At 35.3% G+C, this 16927-nt stretch overlaps 2 protein-coding genes across 2 annotated transcripts; one reads left to right on the top strand and one right to left on the bottom strand.

Moving 5' to 3' along the window:
* The first annotated feature begins 1404 nt into the window (after positions 1-1404).
* On the top strand, positions 1405-11042 carry LOC121768452. Its single transcript, XM_042164973.1, has 18 exons — positions 1405-1602; positions 2142-2178; positions 2301-2365; positions 3220-3285; positions 3433-3504; positions 3727-3799; positions 4249-4286; positions 4389-4493; positions 7252-7365; positions 7448-7528; positions 7613-7681; positions 7918-7995; positions 8135-8260; positions 8740-8847; positions 9559-9627; positions 9752-9814; positions 9893-10047; positions 10203-11042. The coding sequence occupies exons 2-18, from the start codon at positions 2142-2144 to the stop codon at positions 10678-10680; spliced, it is 1797 nt and encodes a 598-aa protein (XP_042020907.1). The 5' UTR covers positions 1405-1602; the 3' UTR covers positions 10681-11042.
* Positions 11043-11552: 510 nt separating this feature from the next.
* Positions 11553-13563, bottom strand: LOC121766342 (F-box protein At5g39250-like). Its single transcript, XM_042162607.1, has 2 exons — positions 13386-13563; positions 11553-12625 (listed from the first exon to the last, which is right to left on the bottom strand). The coding sequence occupies exon 2, from the start codon at positions 12520-12522 to the stop codon at positions 11767-11769; it is 756 nt and encodes a 251-aa protein (XP_042018541.1). The 5' UTR covers positions 12523-12625; positions 13386-13563; the 3' UTR covers positions 11553-11766.
* Between the last annotated feature and the right edge of the window lie 3364 nt (positions 13564-16927).

Consider the following 16927-nt stretch of genomic DNA (forward strand, 5'->3'; position numbering starts at 1 on the left):
AATTTTTCTCAGTATGATTATTACTCTTTACCTATAGTAGTACATTTATATGAGATTATTCTGTTCCAGTGATGTTAGTATATATTTATGTTTTTTTCGTAACGTTAGTTTTGTTTTACAAATATAGAAATAGCATAAGCTTTTGACTGTCTATAATATTTTGAAGCTACAACATTACACATCTGTAACCAACTTTGTCACTCCATAGTTTTCAAGCAAAGAAAACACCTAAAGCAACGAAATGACGAAAAGAAGCAATGAAAGATAAAGATCATAAACTATCACATTTGTTTTCGCGCATATGCATAAATCATTAATTTGAAGATTGAGGAAAATAAGGCTAAGGAAGAGTCAGCATGATATTAGAGTTTGTGTTTTAGTATTATTTTTTTTTATTTTGCTATTCTTATTATTTCATGTCCTACGAACTATTATTTTATTGTTCTAATGTTTACATGTGTGTGTGTTTTATTTGTTTTGTACATCATTTTATATTTTTATGACGATATCATTGTCGTTATTATACTTTTTAGTTGTATATTAAATATTTATATCAATTTAATATTGATAATATTTTAGCATTGAAGTATGTATGTTGTAACGATGATATATTTCTTCGCTGCAGAGACCTATATGTGTCGTAATTAACAAATATTTTCATGCTGGTTTAATTTAAATTTTATGTAGTTTTATATCTATAATTACTTACAATATTGTTACTATATAGTACTATTTTTTAATTTTTTAATCTTATGTAATTGTGTTATTTTTTATTTTATTTAGTTTATTCACAATATCTAATTAATAGAACAAAAATATTATGTGCCGCGTATAGCTCGTGGGCTAACACTAGTTATATAAAAAAACAACAATAGAATTTAAGATAAAATCCGGTGATCTTTCAAATATAAAATTAAGACACAAAATTTTTTCAAAATAAGAGATTTTGTAATTTGCTATTTTTTCATTTATTTTTTCATTATTTTCCTCCCAAGCCTCAACATATATAATCAATTAATTATATAATTAATTTATGTAATAGTATATCACAATCAAATAGGAGTATATCTCTTTTAAGTAACCAATTTTATCATTACTTTTAATGTTTTGAACAATCAGGAGTACTTAATAATAAAAAATAAGAAATAAAAATGACAATGGAAAAAGATGGAACCTCTCATGTTTTACACATCTTTAATTATCTTTTCTTATTTTTATTAAAAGTATATATGTGTATGTTATTAATTATTAAACGAAAATTTTCTGTAAGAAAAATATTAAGAAGGAGAAGATAAAAAATGCAATAATTCCTAAAAATTTCGCATGCCCTTTATTCCATATTCTAAATGCATTCAATCTTTAAATTCTAAAAAGGTCAGCAAATTTAATTTTTTTTTCCAAAATTTCTCCTCATAATCTACACCTGATATTCAACTCATTTTAGGGCTGAGCTCAACCGTCGACAACACTCCACCTCAAGAAATCCCTAAATTATCATCTTCTTTATTCAATTCTGGCAATCAATAGACGTTGTTGAAGAAAAACCAGGAGCCCTGCCCCAAATCACTCAACGTCTCTCCAACGGCCTAGGCTCCTGAGAAGGTCAGTGACATCTTGCAAACATCTGTAGGGCATTGGTAATGCATTTTCTGTTTCTCAATTTACTCTCAAAGGAGACATGTTTTAACTGCGTCGAATCAATATTCCTAGAATATGTTGCCGTTTTTCCTGCATTATTTCATCGATTCTCCTTTTCTTTTCTTCACTCTACTCATCTAATTCTCTTCGCGATTTCTGCCTCTCAGATTCTATAACTGATAACATGAATAATAATAAAGCTATTAAAGTCAGAGACAGAAAAAATAACACACATACAATAAATTTAGTTCACAAAAGTGCGCATTCAATCAAAACTTCTTTGGTAGGCCAATGGAAAAATTGCAATTTTTTTGCTTAAGCTTTGGAATCTGTAAAGTCTCAATCTTCTCTGATAAGTTATCGACGCCCAATATTTATATTATGCTATGGAAGCCATATCGGAGCTTAAGGTGGCGGAGCACAGCTCGGCACCTTTGATTATTATTCACTTTTACATTTTCTTTTTGGGTTTGCGCAAGTGTCTTGATCACTTCTAATTACAGATGAGCCAGATGTCCGAGAAACACGCTAGCGATCATGGTAAGCTCATCACTCAAGGTTCATTATTAGTTTAACCTATATATGCTGAGATTTTACTAATTTAATTCAATGCTGCTATGCTTTTCTGGCGGCTTCATGATTTTTCCATTTTGTGAATGCAGCAAAAGGGATTGAGGTTTTTGTTGGTGGGTTGCCTCGGACCATCAATGAAGAGAAAATTCGCGAGGTCAGTTCCAATTATGTTTCTGTGACATACATGTGTTTGGTTGATAAATATCGGGTTAATGAAACTACCAGTGCCCCCCGCCCCCAGCAATTTCAACGTCTACATATATGTATTACGTATTCTATATTTATGAACCCTAGTATTAGCACAACTGGTCTTGTGAGAGGTCGTAGAATCATTTCATTTCCATGCCCTGAGTCCGATTCCTTAAGTGGTAATTTTATTATTTTTTTGGTGATATTTTCTTTGTACTTTTCATTCTTGTGTTATGTGGCTTGGCCCCCCCTAGGTCTGCCACTGAATGAAACCATTATGTGAAACAAAGGGCTGACAATAAAATAGGTGGTCTAGAGATGTTGAACCATAACTAAAAGCAGGATTGCGCAGGTTCATCTGGTGATTATGATAGCTTCATAAATCATATTTTGAGGTTGGTATAGAGATTTGGATTTATTAATATAAAGTAAAATTTCCATGTAACAATTGTAAGTAAACAAGGTAAGAGGATGATGAATTTAATTAACCTAATTAATGCAGTGGGAATTATTCTCCATTAGGTCAAAAGAATCCTGTTCTGGTTGGCCATTGATTGATTCTGGCATCCGTGGAGGAGTTGCGTTATACTCTTGGCTGATAATTGTGTATGTTCTATTTGCATACACATGCAGTTAAATTCCTATATAATTACATTTGGCGTTTTGAAGGGTTACTCAGTCTCTGCTTGTAGACACTAACTGGGGATTGCCAGATCTTTTCTATATATTCCTTTTATAGGAAAGTTTCAAGAAGATGCGCTTGTGTTGCTTATATATGCGTCGCTTTATCGATGAAATCTAATACATTGCTTCTCTCAGGCATTTTCCGATTGCGGTGAAATAGTTGAAGTTCGTATGATAAAGGACCAGAAAGGCTATTCGAAGGTCAATACATGCTACCTCATGTACATTATTTTAGCAAGATAATGTTTTTTGTGCTGTTCTTCATCTTCACTGTCGTGACCATATGAAAGAGAAGGTATAATGATGCAATACAATCTCATTTCCATTGCTCTTATTTTTTATTCACAGGGATTCTGTTTTGTGAGATTCTCGACGAAAGAATCCGCAGAAAGAGCTGTGAAGGAAAAAACTGGAATTTTGGTGAGAACTAACTTAACTTCTTAGGAATGTTTTCTTCTTATGGAGTATCCCCATTTTTGGCAATTAATATTCTTCTGATGTTTTTGAAACTATTGAACTTGACCGACTCATCTGGTGCTTGGTGGTGTCAATGCATTTATAAAAGATGCTCCCCCTGCAAATTGCACGTCTTTTTTTCCTTTCCTTTTTTCTTTAATCAATATTTCTTGTTTTGATTTGCAGCTAGATGGGAAGAAGATCGGAGTGCTTCCATCAAGTGAGCAAGAAACACTATACTTCGGAAATTTGAACAAAGGTTCGATACCTTGGTGTTATTGTGATACATTAAATTTTCACTCCTAATGTGATACAATACCAGGTGCTGCATTTATCTAGTAAGGATATGTGTTGCAATTTCTTCTATTTGGTGATAACATTGCTTAGGGAACTATAATATCTGTGCAAATAGTGTGCAAATAGCGTGCAAATAATGTGCAAAAAGTGCTACACTGGTACTTCATGACTATTTTTCAGCTTCGTAACTTTCCCTGGAGCTCAAGTGATTGAAGTCATTATTGTGCCTATTTCATGTACTAAAATGTCTCTCACACACATATGCACACAGACCTCCATTTGGTTAGTCGGGATGATATGTTATAATGTCCGGTTCCTTCACGATGGACTTGCTTAATCTACCCATATGTTCTTCTGATGTCATTGGTCTGCTTTTATGTGTGGAAGACTAAATTTTCTCCCTTATCTCAGCTTGGACTGCTGATGAATTTAAGAGAATGGTGCTGCAGGTACCTTTCTTTTGTTTTATGGGATTTCAAGCAAAAGTTGCCATAAATTTCAACAGAGTTCCCATTCTGTCTCACTGATTAGTTCCTTTTTATGTGCTACAGATTTTCCCAGATATTGAATCCATTGATCTTTCAATGAGTAAAGACGCACCAGGTCAAAAGCCGCGGAACCGTGGTTTTGCCTTTGTCAAGTTTTCCTCTCATGCTGTGAGTTATTTTCATTCTCTAATTTAGTTTTCCATCTATAAGTCGTGAAATGTCATAGTTTTTAGTTATGTGGTGAGAAATTAAGACTTTCTTGTTGCATCTTAAATTATACAGGGTAGAAGCTCAGGTTGGTGGTTTTGATTCTGAGTTCCAGCATCATTTTTTGACCCATTTGTTAGAGGAAATCCTCATAAGTACTTAAGTAATATATTAAAAATTGAATTCACAAATTTGACCAATCCTTAAAATATTTTCTATCTACTCATAAAACCGGAACTCTTTGCAAGTCTAATTCCTTACAACTGGAAAACAAATATACCATTTAAAAATAGAACAAACTGTATTTTTATCCTTAACATATGGTTATTTTATGATTTTGGTCTAGAAAATTATGTTTGATAGCTTCGAATCATTAGCATTATGAATTGATCAATTTTCAGTCCTAAAAGTGACGGTGCTGTTACATTTGATGGTCACAGCGATTTTGACTCAATTAGTAACTTAAACACTAGACTAAACTCTAATTTTGTCCTTAACATATGAGCATTTTACAATTTTGGTCCATAAAATTATGATGGCTAGTTTCGGGCTCCAAACATTTTGAGTTGATCCATTTTTTTGCCAAAAAATGACGGAGCAGTTAAGTTGTGACACATATTGGGTTTAATCAGCTTTTGCCATAAAGAATGGACCAATTCATAATGTTTAGACCAAAGCTAGCAAGCATAATTTTCTTGACCAAAATTGTAAAATGCTCATATATGGTTTAGGATAAAAATGGACTTTAGTTGGTGTTTAAGTTGATTAATAGCAGTTTTTTAAGTAATTGAGTCAAAATAACATTTTACCATCAAATTTAACAACACTGTCACTTTTAGGCCTAAAAATGTACCAATTCATAATGTTAGAGATCCGAAGCTATCAAACATAATGTTTTGGACCAAAATCATAAAATGGCCATTGGCTTAGGATAAAAAATGAACTTGTCTTAAAAAAAATCTGAAGAACTATTAAGTTATTATGCATGTGTTTTTAGTAAACTTCCATCTCAAACTGTGAGATCTCTGATGATAATTAGTTCTCAACAATGTGCCATTGCACATTGGTATCAATTGAAACTCGAACCATACCACAACCAGTTCTTCTATTGTTGAATGTGCAAAATAAAACTAAAGGTTGTTGCAAGTGCTTCAGTACAAACATTCTATATTGGTGATAATGGAATCCTTTATCTTCCACTTCCTAGTCCATTCTCTTCTTTCTTGTGTCAACTAAATCTAAAAGTATTTGGAACATGCCATCCTCTGTTTCACCTCTCAGACTCTTGTATGATTCAGTCAAAAGGATATGTCCTACCTTCCAGTTGATGCTGGATGAAGGAGGTCTTTACATTGTCCTGAAGAAATCATTATTCTCCACCCTATGCAATCTTGTTAAATAAACCGGTTTCTTTATATTCATTTATTTATTTACATATCACATTTATTTCATTCTGCTGCATTCTGGCAATCCATTTTCTTCTGAAAACACAACCAAACACATTGACATGTCCCAATAGAAAACTATTCAAACAGAAGACAAAGCTCAAAAGCTTCCAAAAATAGTCTGATTCTCCAGTGTACGTGCTAATGGTTAAAAATTTATCCAGTAAACTTTCATGGTTAAAGAAGCTAACACTAAGTTTCTCAATAGTTAGATCCTATCAATTTCTTTTTTGTTTTATGCATGTGTCATAATTGTATTCCTTTCTCCTCTACCTGAAGTTCGAGTTTTGTAGCATATTTGAATTATCAACTGTTGTTTCTGCTCTTGTATTAAAGTTACTGCTCTTCTGAACCCTCATGTTGTTTGGTCTTCTAGAATTCCCAAATTCATCCTTCAATTTTCATATTTATCACCTTAAACCATGTCCATGATGTCTAATCCATTTCATAATATCTTTGACCTGGAATTTTGTGCTTTAGGTTGTTTTATGCCTGTTAGGCAAAAAATTCAGCAGTTTTAATGATTGCAAGGGGATAATAATTATTGAATGACTTCCATGTGGCCCACTTTAAACATAAGTAGTTTGGCAGGGAGTACACTTTGTGCTTTAGGTTGTTTTATGCCTGTTAGGCAAAAAATTCAGCAGTTTTAATGATTGCAAGGGGATAATAATTATTGAATGACTTCCATGTGGCCCACTTTAAACATAAGTAGTTTGGCCGGGAGTACACTTTGAGTGATAGAGTGAATAAATAAAACATAGGCTAGTCCAGCATTTACTTTGAGGATTAGTTAATTTTGAACTTGCTTGATCATCTAATTCTTCAAATACTCAATCATATGTTTTATCTGTCTATCTATGTAACCTATCACACAAAGTAAACACCTACTCACACAAACAAAATATGATTAGTTTCAGAGAAGAATTATTATGTAAGCTTCCAGTTGTAATTCTCATTGCAGAGCCTGGGTCCTCTTTACATAGCTCATGTCTATCTCAAATCTAACATCTTGGTTGGTTTCCTCCTTACTTTTGATCAAGTGGGAGAATTTTAGCAAGAAAACCCAAAGAACCAATGAGCATGAAATCAACTCTCAACAACTGAATTGAACAACACTGAAATTTGCCTCTGCAGTTTAACATTGTTAATAATTCTTCTGCATCAAATCTGCAGTCAATTGTTCTAATTAAAGCAGAGGACAATAAAAAAATGAATGAATCCATTCTCTATCAGGAATTGAAAATACCTACTTCAAAATTCTTTAAACACAGGCTGCTTCACGCTCTCTACGAGTGGGCTCTCAACCAGAGTTTCGTCTGGGAAGTGTGCACCCAATTGTTCTGTGGGCAGAAGACGCTGAAATTGATGCAAAAGAACTTGATAAGGTCCATAATCAATATTCTTATGAATGCTTAATAACTTTCAGAGATGTTGCTGTATCGTTGATCTTCTTTTCCGTTATTCCAGGTGAAAGTAGCGTTTGTGAGAAATTTGCCTGCTGATGCTGAGGAGAAATATTTAAGTCAATTATTTGACCCCTACGGGAAGGTCTCTACATATTTTGCAATTGATTTCAGCCTTTCTTTGCTTTATTACACCCACTTATCATGTAATGCTGATGCTTTCTTTCAGGTTGAGAGAGTGGTGGTGTCCAAAAAAGGTAGCTCATCTGTTGGGTTTGTTCATTTCACTGAGAGATCGGTAAGTTGGTTTACATTTTGTCATTGGCGATAGCATATACCTATCAAGCTGAGTTATTTTGTCTCCATAGGGTAGTTATATTTATCCAAATATTTTTATTGGACTTGAATGGCAATGCCCGGATTAGTATCCGGTTATAAGTTATGTCTTCTTTGATAAAATCTCGTTCATTTTCTTGGCTCCAGCACTGACTTCTAAATAGTTCCAGCCTCAAAACTCTATTAATTCTTATGCAGGATCTTGAGAGAGCCGTCGACGAACTGAACGGGAAAACAGTTGGAGGACCTAGAGAAGGCCAAGAGTATGTAATCCAGGTAGTTAAACTTACCGTAGAAGCTTCTGTGTAGTCTGGTTACTGATATCTAATATTTCGTTCTCTCTACAATCTACTTTGGTTTTCATTATGTTAACATGCATTTGAGAATAATATCTGAAATTTTTGCCTGCAAACAGGTTGAAGTTGCAAGGCCTATGGAGAAAAGCAAGAAGCGAGTTCGTGAGTATCCAGAAAATACTTCTTCTATTCCTGACCAATCTAAAATATTAAGACCGAGTGTTCATAATTCCCACATTTCAAGGGTAAATACATCTCCATCTCAATTTTTATTATTTAAATATGATGACGATCACAATTTGTAGTAAATCCTAAAAATAGTAGCTAATTGTGGTGTGCAATAGATAGCACCAACCAAAAGAAAGCACAGGACACTCAGTTTTCACCAGCACAAAAGTGCATGTGCAACACAGGAATTGGTGATATTGTATTTACATATTATTGTTGATGTCAAAAAAGAAGGCATAATTAAGAGTTGAGGCTCTGAAAATACTTCTTTCAATTTCGGCTATATTTAATTTCTTGCTTGGTGATATCGTATCTACATACATTCTCTTGGGCATATTGGGTTCCTCAACGTTAAAGAAACCCGACGGTTGCATATGAAATTCAATCTCTCTCTTATTGAAGAAATTAAATTTACAGAAATCCAGTACTTTTTAGGATTATCTTTTGTATAATCACGTTTCTTCATGGTCCATGACATGTCATCGCTGTCCTACAGGAATTGGAGCCTGCTGATCCTTACGAGGATGCCGTAATAGCGTTGCCTTTAGCTGTTAAAGAGCGGTTGCTTCGAATCCTACGACTTGGAATTGCGACCAGATTTGATGTAAGTAGTTCTAGTTGCTAATGACTGTTTGGTGATTGGTAATGCAATATAGTTCTTGAAGTAGTTACCAAGCATATGAATGAAATCAATCAAGGTAGAGCAATTCCCTTCCGTTTGAATTCGTTGTGCCAACCAAGCAAAATAATTGTGATTCCTTTCCTACATTGATTCCATTCTACTCCCATTCAATTCCATTATACCAAGCATGACCTAGTGTTCATCAGTAAACATGTACAATACCGTGTCTGCCTTCACACTTAAGTTATTTACTGCATCCAGATTGAAAATAGAATACAGAATTATGAACATAAAAATATGTTGTGGACTTGTGGTCGGGTCACTTTGATCTACACCCTGGTAAAAATATGTTGTGGTCAGGCCTCTTTCAATTTGTTTTCACAGAGTTCCTACTTACGTATACGGAGTAGATCTAGATCGGTCAAAATCAAATGAACTTATCATGATGATATTAGCAGTATCTTTTAATGATCATATCATTTACTATTGTTTATTAATACTCCCCTCAATAGAAGATTAGAATGGGAAGGATTTGAAGAAATTTCGGTTGCCCTGATTTTGTGTGAAGATTCGTGTATTAGAGATAATACAACACAAGTTGCTTTTTCTATATGGGGCCTGCAGTAGTTATTGCTTCTATATTTCGCATGAGAAATCTTCTGCAAGTTTCTTAATTTTCTTTTCTTTCAACAGATTGATGTCAACAGTTTACGCACTCTCAAGCAATTACCCGAGCCTATTGCTACATCTGTTCTTGACCAGGTTATAACAGCCACATGTACAATACGAATTGATGTTTGTTTTTCCTTGCAAGAAAAGCTACTAGTTGATATGCATAACTATGACAACAAGTTTCGTCTGTTAATTTCTTCAATCATCTATGTAGTTTATGATATCAGGACCAGCTTCACAAAATAAGTCAGCATACCTAGCTGCAGTGATCTCTGAAGTATGTAACTCAACTCTAATCTACTGGCTTTAAGCTTATTGCATTACTTATTGTTGAGCCATTCAACTTCTTTCATAGCACCTAGTCGATAAAGTGGGACCGGATCAGAGCTTGGTCAGTTTGTTGCGAGCTGAGGACGCTACTAGGAGCGAATACAAGTCATTCAACCTCTCGAATCATTTGTCATCCCCCGTTGTTGGTTCCTTCACATCTCGTGTAGACATGACAGCTAGGTATGTTTTCTATCTTGTGATGTATGTGCACACTTCACATGGTGAATCTGGTCATTACATAACTATACTAGCCTGGTTGATTGTGAGATATTCCTTCGATGCGAAATATAAAATCTCGATGTTCAGAACACATTACCTTCTTAATCGATTTCCAGGCACAACATTTACCATTCATCGCAACACCCGGATTATCCTTTATCTAGTCGAGCAATGTTAAGAAGAGCAGAACAGAGAGGCCGATCTCCGTATGAATCAGAGAGCATCCCAATTTCGAGAACAATACGGGAGGAAGGAAGCCGATCTCGTTATGCGCCCGAGACCATCCCGATTCCAAGAACAGTACTGGAGGAGGGAAGCAATTCTCGGTTCGAGGTAACTCCACCACACCCCAGATCTTATGGCAGGGTAGCAATACAAACCGCGGAGCGACATCTATCTCCACCCCAAGCAGCACCAAGTTCATCTTATGCTAGATTAGATCCGAGTTTGATCTCAGACGTTAGAGGCGTTTCCAGACAGCAAGCGTCCCGACCTCAGATGAGATTTGATCCCTACACTGGTGAGCCCTACAAGTTCGATCCTTTTACCGGGGAACCAATAATTCATCCAGCCAATCATGAGCGCCACTTCTGAGGCTATTTTGGTTTATGTTATTTTTCTACTGCAATACTATTGGTCGATGATTGACTGTGCTAGCTTTCCTGTTACTTGACATACCGAGTTTCGTTTCAGTGCTCCTGGAATTTTTTCAACGCTTACATGGAGTTGAGAATTCAGACAGTTCGATCCTGAACCCAGACCGAACCCAAGTAACCCGAACCAGTGAAACTGAACCGGAATAAAATAAAATTAGCAACTTATCCGGTTTCCCTTCTTTTCTTTGTTTTTTTTAACTTAGATGTGTTGAAAAAAGTTCTAGTTCTAGTATTGAAATTGGAACAACACATGCATTGCTAACTTAAATAAACTATGTGATTCCTTTTCTTGATAGTTAATTCCTATTGAGAGCTGAAAACCAATTTAAACAAACAGTTGTAAACTTGCATCAAGAGTTTGGGCAGAGTTCGGTGTTGAAACTATAGTTTTTTGGTCAATCCAAAACCAAATCAATAGCTTTAGATTTAGTTTTGGTTTTGGTTTTGGTTTTGGTTTTGGTTTGCTCACCAATGGTATATATGCACATAAAACTGACTTTCCTAAACCAACAATCCAGCATAGTTGGTGTGGTTGTTAAGCACCTGTTCCCTCAAGTTGAGGTAAGAGGCTTGATCCATGCGTATATAAATGGAGCAAACTGTTTTACCAGTCCCCTATTGCTTAGAGCGCTAATCATTGGGATGAGGGCTGTCAATGGGTCTCAGGTTAAAAAACTCCCGAGAAAATGAAAAGGAATTTAAAGCAGGAAAAAGCCATGCTTCCAACGAAGAAACTGTCAATGCCAACATTCTATTTCATGAAAGCAAGTGACACTGACACACTACACTATATTAAGGGCCATTCATTCATAAAAGAAAGGGAAACTGTTTCCTTTAAAATCCAAATAATGGAATTGCGGTCTGTCAATGGCCACAAACATTGATCACAACTCAACTGCATTGCATAGTTATTCAAATACGAAAAACAAAGAGATATATACACACAAGATTTGTTCTAAACAGTAGCTATACCAGAGAGGTGACTTTGGCCATTAGGCAAACTATAGTTGATATATACTGATATTTACTTCCAATCGAGCATATCGAGGAGCCACAGCACCTGGTCCTCTGAGTTTGCAGCATCGCAGAAATCCAGCTCAATCCCAAAAACATCAAGGTCACTTTCATTACCATGGTACATAAATAGTAAAGAAATCCACGCCCTAATACTCGGCACAAAAGGGTGCGCAGGTGAAAAGTCGAGGTAATCAAATGCCAGGGCTCGGAATGTGGAGCGATCTATATAATCACAAATAGACTTGTTTATGATGCAAGCAACTTTCTGGGTATCCCTTCGGCCTACAAAAACAGAGACGCTGACAATCTGACCCAAAGGGATGTTAAACCTCGGTTGCATTGGAAATGTCATCTTGTAGTCCGGGCTCGTCAAGTGCAACCTAAGAACATCAGAGATTCCATTTGGTGGTGTCCAGGACCCCTTTTGGAGTACGGGTCCTGGAACCACTTCCGAGAACAAGAGTTTTTCTTCAGTCCAAATGTCGATATAAAACTCCAAATCCTTCAAGGATAGTTTCGGTGGAAGCAGGGGTCTATTCCTCTTGCGTTTATAAAACGACTTGAATAGTTTGTGATAAGACAAAATAGGAGGGGATGACTGCTTGCAGACAGATGGCCATCGATTTGCACACAAGCATTTCCATAAGTAGTCGTCTTGAGCAATCTCTCTCCACTGCTTGCAAACTGACATACACGTCGCCAGATCTCTACCTTCTAGAAGAGGGAACACAACCTTCAAAATTTCCTCGGCTGACATCTCCATCTCCAGAGGAATAAATACTCGCAAGGCCAATTTTTTGAACGCACCAGTTTTGCAGCACTAGAGAGTTGGAGACTACCAGTACTTATTAAGTTTGTATCAGTTCCTGAAACCAATTGATGTACTTGAATATTAAATGCCACTTATTACCTAATCATACGACAAGACGTGTATCATTTGGATCCATAAAAAATGAATTTTCAAGTGGTTATTAGAAAATGGAAACTAAGGAAGAAAATTGATTGCAATGAAATTCATGATAGCGAAACACATGAACAAGATTTCAACATAAAATGGTCAGTGTATTCATCTGAAGTTAGCCTTGTTGATGCACAAACACACAATTTTAACATCACAAAAAATCATCAAAATCACAATGCCTTCCTCAACACATCAAACTGCGCTTTCCAAAAAAATCGAGGCTTGTGATTTCATCTATACAAACTCCAACATCGCAATACCATGAGATTTTTTTATACGTAAGAGTTTAGTATCACAGCAGATCACCAAAAATAAACACAAGCCATAAATAATTTCAGATCAAATTTAATGCATACTACCCACAAATCTAATCAATGGTACAAAATATTAATTCAAAAAACATTTGAAAGCATTAATTCAAAAGCACAATCTAGCAGAACATATGCATCTCCCAAAGCAATAAAAAGCCAAATGAAATCCAACCAAACGGACACAACGTAAACGCAACTAAAATTTCCAACACAATACTCATATCTAATCCTCAATTAAAAATTAAAGATCAATAATTGAAACCTAATTTCAATTTCTATACAACCGAATCCAACCCTAATTGATACTGTAATTGAACTAAAATCCGCGACGAAAGGAAAGGAAGAAAATTTTACCGTTTACGGTTCCGCAGCTATAAAAATGGATTCATCCCAATTGAAGAAGAGGAAAAAAGAAAATGATACAGAGCAACAAAACTTGGACCTTCAGATACTGATTAGTCTGTAAAGAAAATGCACAAATAAATTTAGCAATAGAGAGAGAGAGTTTAGAAAGAGAGAAAGCAGCAAGGTGGTGGAATTCAGTGCAACGTGGCATATAAAAATGTGGGCCCTCTACTATTTGACAAATGGTTTTTGCAAGGTGGCATTTTAGACAAAAATATTATCTGCTGTCGGATTTAATTATCATAATGCAGAAATGGATATTTTTTTTTTCATTTTTCATTTTAAAAAACCGTTAAGTTTGTGCCACGAGCTTGATTATGTGATTGTGCATATAGTACGGATTAGATTTCACCATAATTTATTTTAGTTTTTGTCTTAATAATTGATTTTACTTTTTTTTTTACAGAAAATTTAATAGAATTGTTAAAGACGGTGTTGTGATAGATTCGAACCCAAGATCATTGGCCTCGGGTATTAACAACTTTATCATTAGGCCCAACACATTTACACAATGATTGATTGAAAGGAAGATTGAAAAGGAAGTGTGAATGTACTCGATCATAATTTTTGAGATATGGTAGCACATTAATATTTGAATGATTTTGATGGGAGCAGTTTATGATCAAGAAAAAGAAGGAAGCCCAAAAGAGATATAGCCCAACCTTTAACTAGGCCCATAATTAACTACATAATTTCACGGGCCATTGAAACAACCAACACTCTACCTACATATTTATTCTTATTCTTGAAAATCTAGGTTGTGAAATCTTTTGAACTTTTATGCGTAATATTGAAATATTTCAAATTAATCCTCATTACTTTCTCTTCCTCTGGCTCAAAAGTAAAAAAGATTGGTTAAATTTTTAAGGAATGTTTACTTGAGTTTTTAAGTACTGTAGAAGATAGCGAAACAAGCTCAAATATTTACTTCAATCTATCAAAATGAAGTGGATTATTAACCTTGTATATTTCTATCAAAGATAAATAGTCACATCCTGTTTCTTACACTGACATGGCGTTCATAATGATTGAGGGTGTCTAAGACTAAGAAGTGGGTTATTTATACGAAGCATTCTGTCATCTTATCACTTAATTTTGATCCAATGAAGGAAACAAAATTACTTTCATCCAAACATGCGATATATGACTCATTTTGAAACTTTGGAATAATAATACAAAATTTCAATATTTTTCTCCAACATTCCAAAATTCTAATATAAGAAATGAATTGTGACACCAATAGCATGTTTTCCCATGCAATTGTGGGCAACCCGGTTGTGGATAACCCATTTTCAATGGGTTGTTTGAGTGAATGTGTGACCCCATTGAGGATTTGGTGCTCGGTGCCCACTCACTGAAATATTCATGTTTGCTAAAATATAGTATAACAATCGTCGACTAAAAAATTAACCACTTATGATCACAATATGCCTTCTCGTGAATATGCAAGTTTCTTCTACTTGTAATAAAGAGAAAAAGGAAACGTGTTTCAACAAAATACTAGTATTATTATTATTTTTTAGAACAAAAATAAGAAGAAGAAGAAGAAGAAGCATTCCTCGTATGTAAAGCCAAATAAGGTTTAAATTAAATAAGTTGAATTTATATGAAAGAAAAGAGACAAAAGGATTTCCCCGATTGTCGCATTTCTCAAAAGCACGAGGTGTAGTTCTTGTCTGTGGGCGGCCACGCCATAACATGGCATGTGGACTCATTTACCTAAGTGGGACACTGCTGTCTGTTTCCCTCAGATATCACATGAAATATCACTACCATAAGGTCCATAATAATTATACTACTTTTTATTTTTTTATATATTATTACTGCTATAGTCTTCAACATGCCCTCACTTCTAAATTTTATCAGACTAACTACAAATTTGAGAACAAGATAGATGAGATAGTTTAGTAATTTAATTTTCAGATTTTAAAAAATGTGTACGGACCAAAATTTGATGGTGATTTACTATTTGGCAAATTGGCATTCATCAAATAATTAACAACACAAACTTTTTTGAGGAATTGATATTTATGGAAAAATGGAATTTTGGTGTACAACCTGGTGGCAGCTGCATGCTGTCATCTGCTGCTGCTGTGAAAGAGAGGCCTTTGTCATGCAATATGGGAACACATTGCTATGCTCCCTTCATTTCATTCACTCAAATCTTTATTCACAATTTTAAATATCAAAACAAGAAATGTATGAAGCTTGAAGACTTATATCGACACACACTTCATAATTCATATAGTAAATGTCTCATTTGAGAGAGAGATATGATTAAAAAAAATAATCATAAAACTGATCTAGGCAATGACAATAATTCATGAAAAAAACAAGAAGAAATTTTATAAAATGTAAACTAAATAAATCTATTCGAATTAGTACATAATTGGCATGGAAACTAATAAATTAATTCATACTAATAGCCAAAGGAAAAGAAGCTCAACCTTCTTCCTCCTCCGTTCCTCTTTTTCTCTTTTTTTGGGGGAAAATTGTCCTCTTTCTTCTTTCTTCTTTTTTCGATGTATAATTTCTGCAACACTACGATGCCAAATTCCACCGATTTTTTGATGGAACATCTACCATCCATTCGCACATAACGATATACGCATCAGATCGCACGCACATCCGCAAACAAACGATAAATTACGCCGATTAATCGCACCTACAAAAACCCTAGGCAACTACTACACACCGTCGCGATTCTCCTGCGACTGCGATCCGTAAAAATCGACCAATTTCTGCAAAACAAGCACCTGAGTTTTGAGGAGCACGATGTAGTCGGCGGTTTCGCGGAACAGCTGGTCAGGCTTCGCATCTCCGATTCCGGAGGGGATGAGGCGCCTCAGCGCCGCTAGCTTACCGGAAACTGACGAATCGCTGTTGGCGGAATTGCGTGGGCAGAGCTGGCGCTTTCTGAGCCTCCTGCTGGAGTTTGACAGCCTCCTCTTCAGCCTTCCAGCGGCGGTTGTGGCGGGGATCCTCGGCTTTGAGCCCATGGCGGCGGCGGTGAGTGGCGATGGGCGGCGGAGTTGGTGGAGTGAATACGGCGTAACGGGAATGGCGTTATGGGCGAATATAAGTAGGGGCGGTGTCGACTGTGGCTGAAATTACCAAAATGCCATTTTCTACTTTTGTTAATAAATAAATATGGGAGATTTATTATAACATGTGTACTGGGTGGGGTTGGATTATTTAATTGAGGGGCGACACATTTGGTCTAGTATGTTATTCACATGAATTTCAAAATTGGATTGTCACGTTATATAAATAAATAAATTCACCAACTATTTTTTTTTGTCGATCAAATATTGTATATTCTTTATGTAAACAAATTGACTATGGAAAATCATAGTAAAAGTTCAATGGTATAAATGTCAATCGCATTCATGTAGATCTGTAGTTAGTGGTCACAAATATGATGATGTTATTGGAAGTTTAAGTCTTTAAGATATTTCTAGAAATATTATATACTCCATCTACTTAGAATT

Source organism: Salvia splendens, chromosome 15, assembly GCF_004379255.2.
Source record: "Salvia splendens isolate huo1 chromosome 15, SspV2, whole genome shotgun sequence".
NCBI classification, from domain to species: Eukaryota; Viridiplantae; Streptophyta; class Magnoliopsida; order Lamiales; family Lamiaceae; genus Salvia; species Salvia splendens.

Excerpts from the sequence above, each read along its gene's own strand:
- LOC121768452 (XM_042164973.1), top strand. The coding sequence starts at position 2,142 with ATGAGCCAGATGTCCGAGAAACACGCTAGCGATCATG. Across the intron at positions 3,800-4,248 it reads CTTCGGAAATTTGAACAAAG|CTTGGACTGCTGATGAATTT; the intron begins GTTCGATACCTT and ends CCCTTATCTCAG. Across the intron at positions 7,366-7,447 it reads ATGCAAAAGAACTTGATAAG|GTGAAAGTAGCGTTTGTGAG; the intron begins GTCCATAATCAA and ends CCGTTATTCCAG.
- LOC121766342 (XM_042162607.1), bottom strand. The coding sequence starts at position 12,522 with ATGGAGATGTCAGCCGAGGAAATTTTGAAGGTTGTGTTCCCTCTTCTA.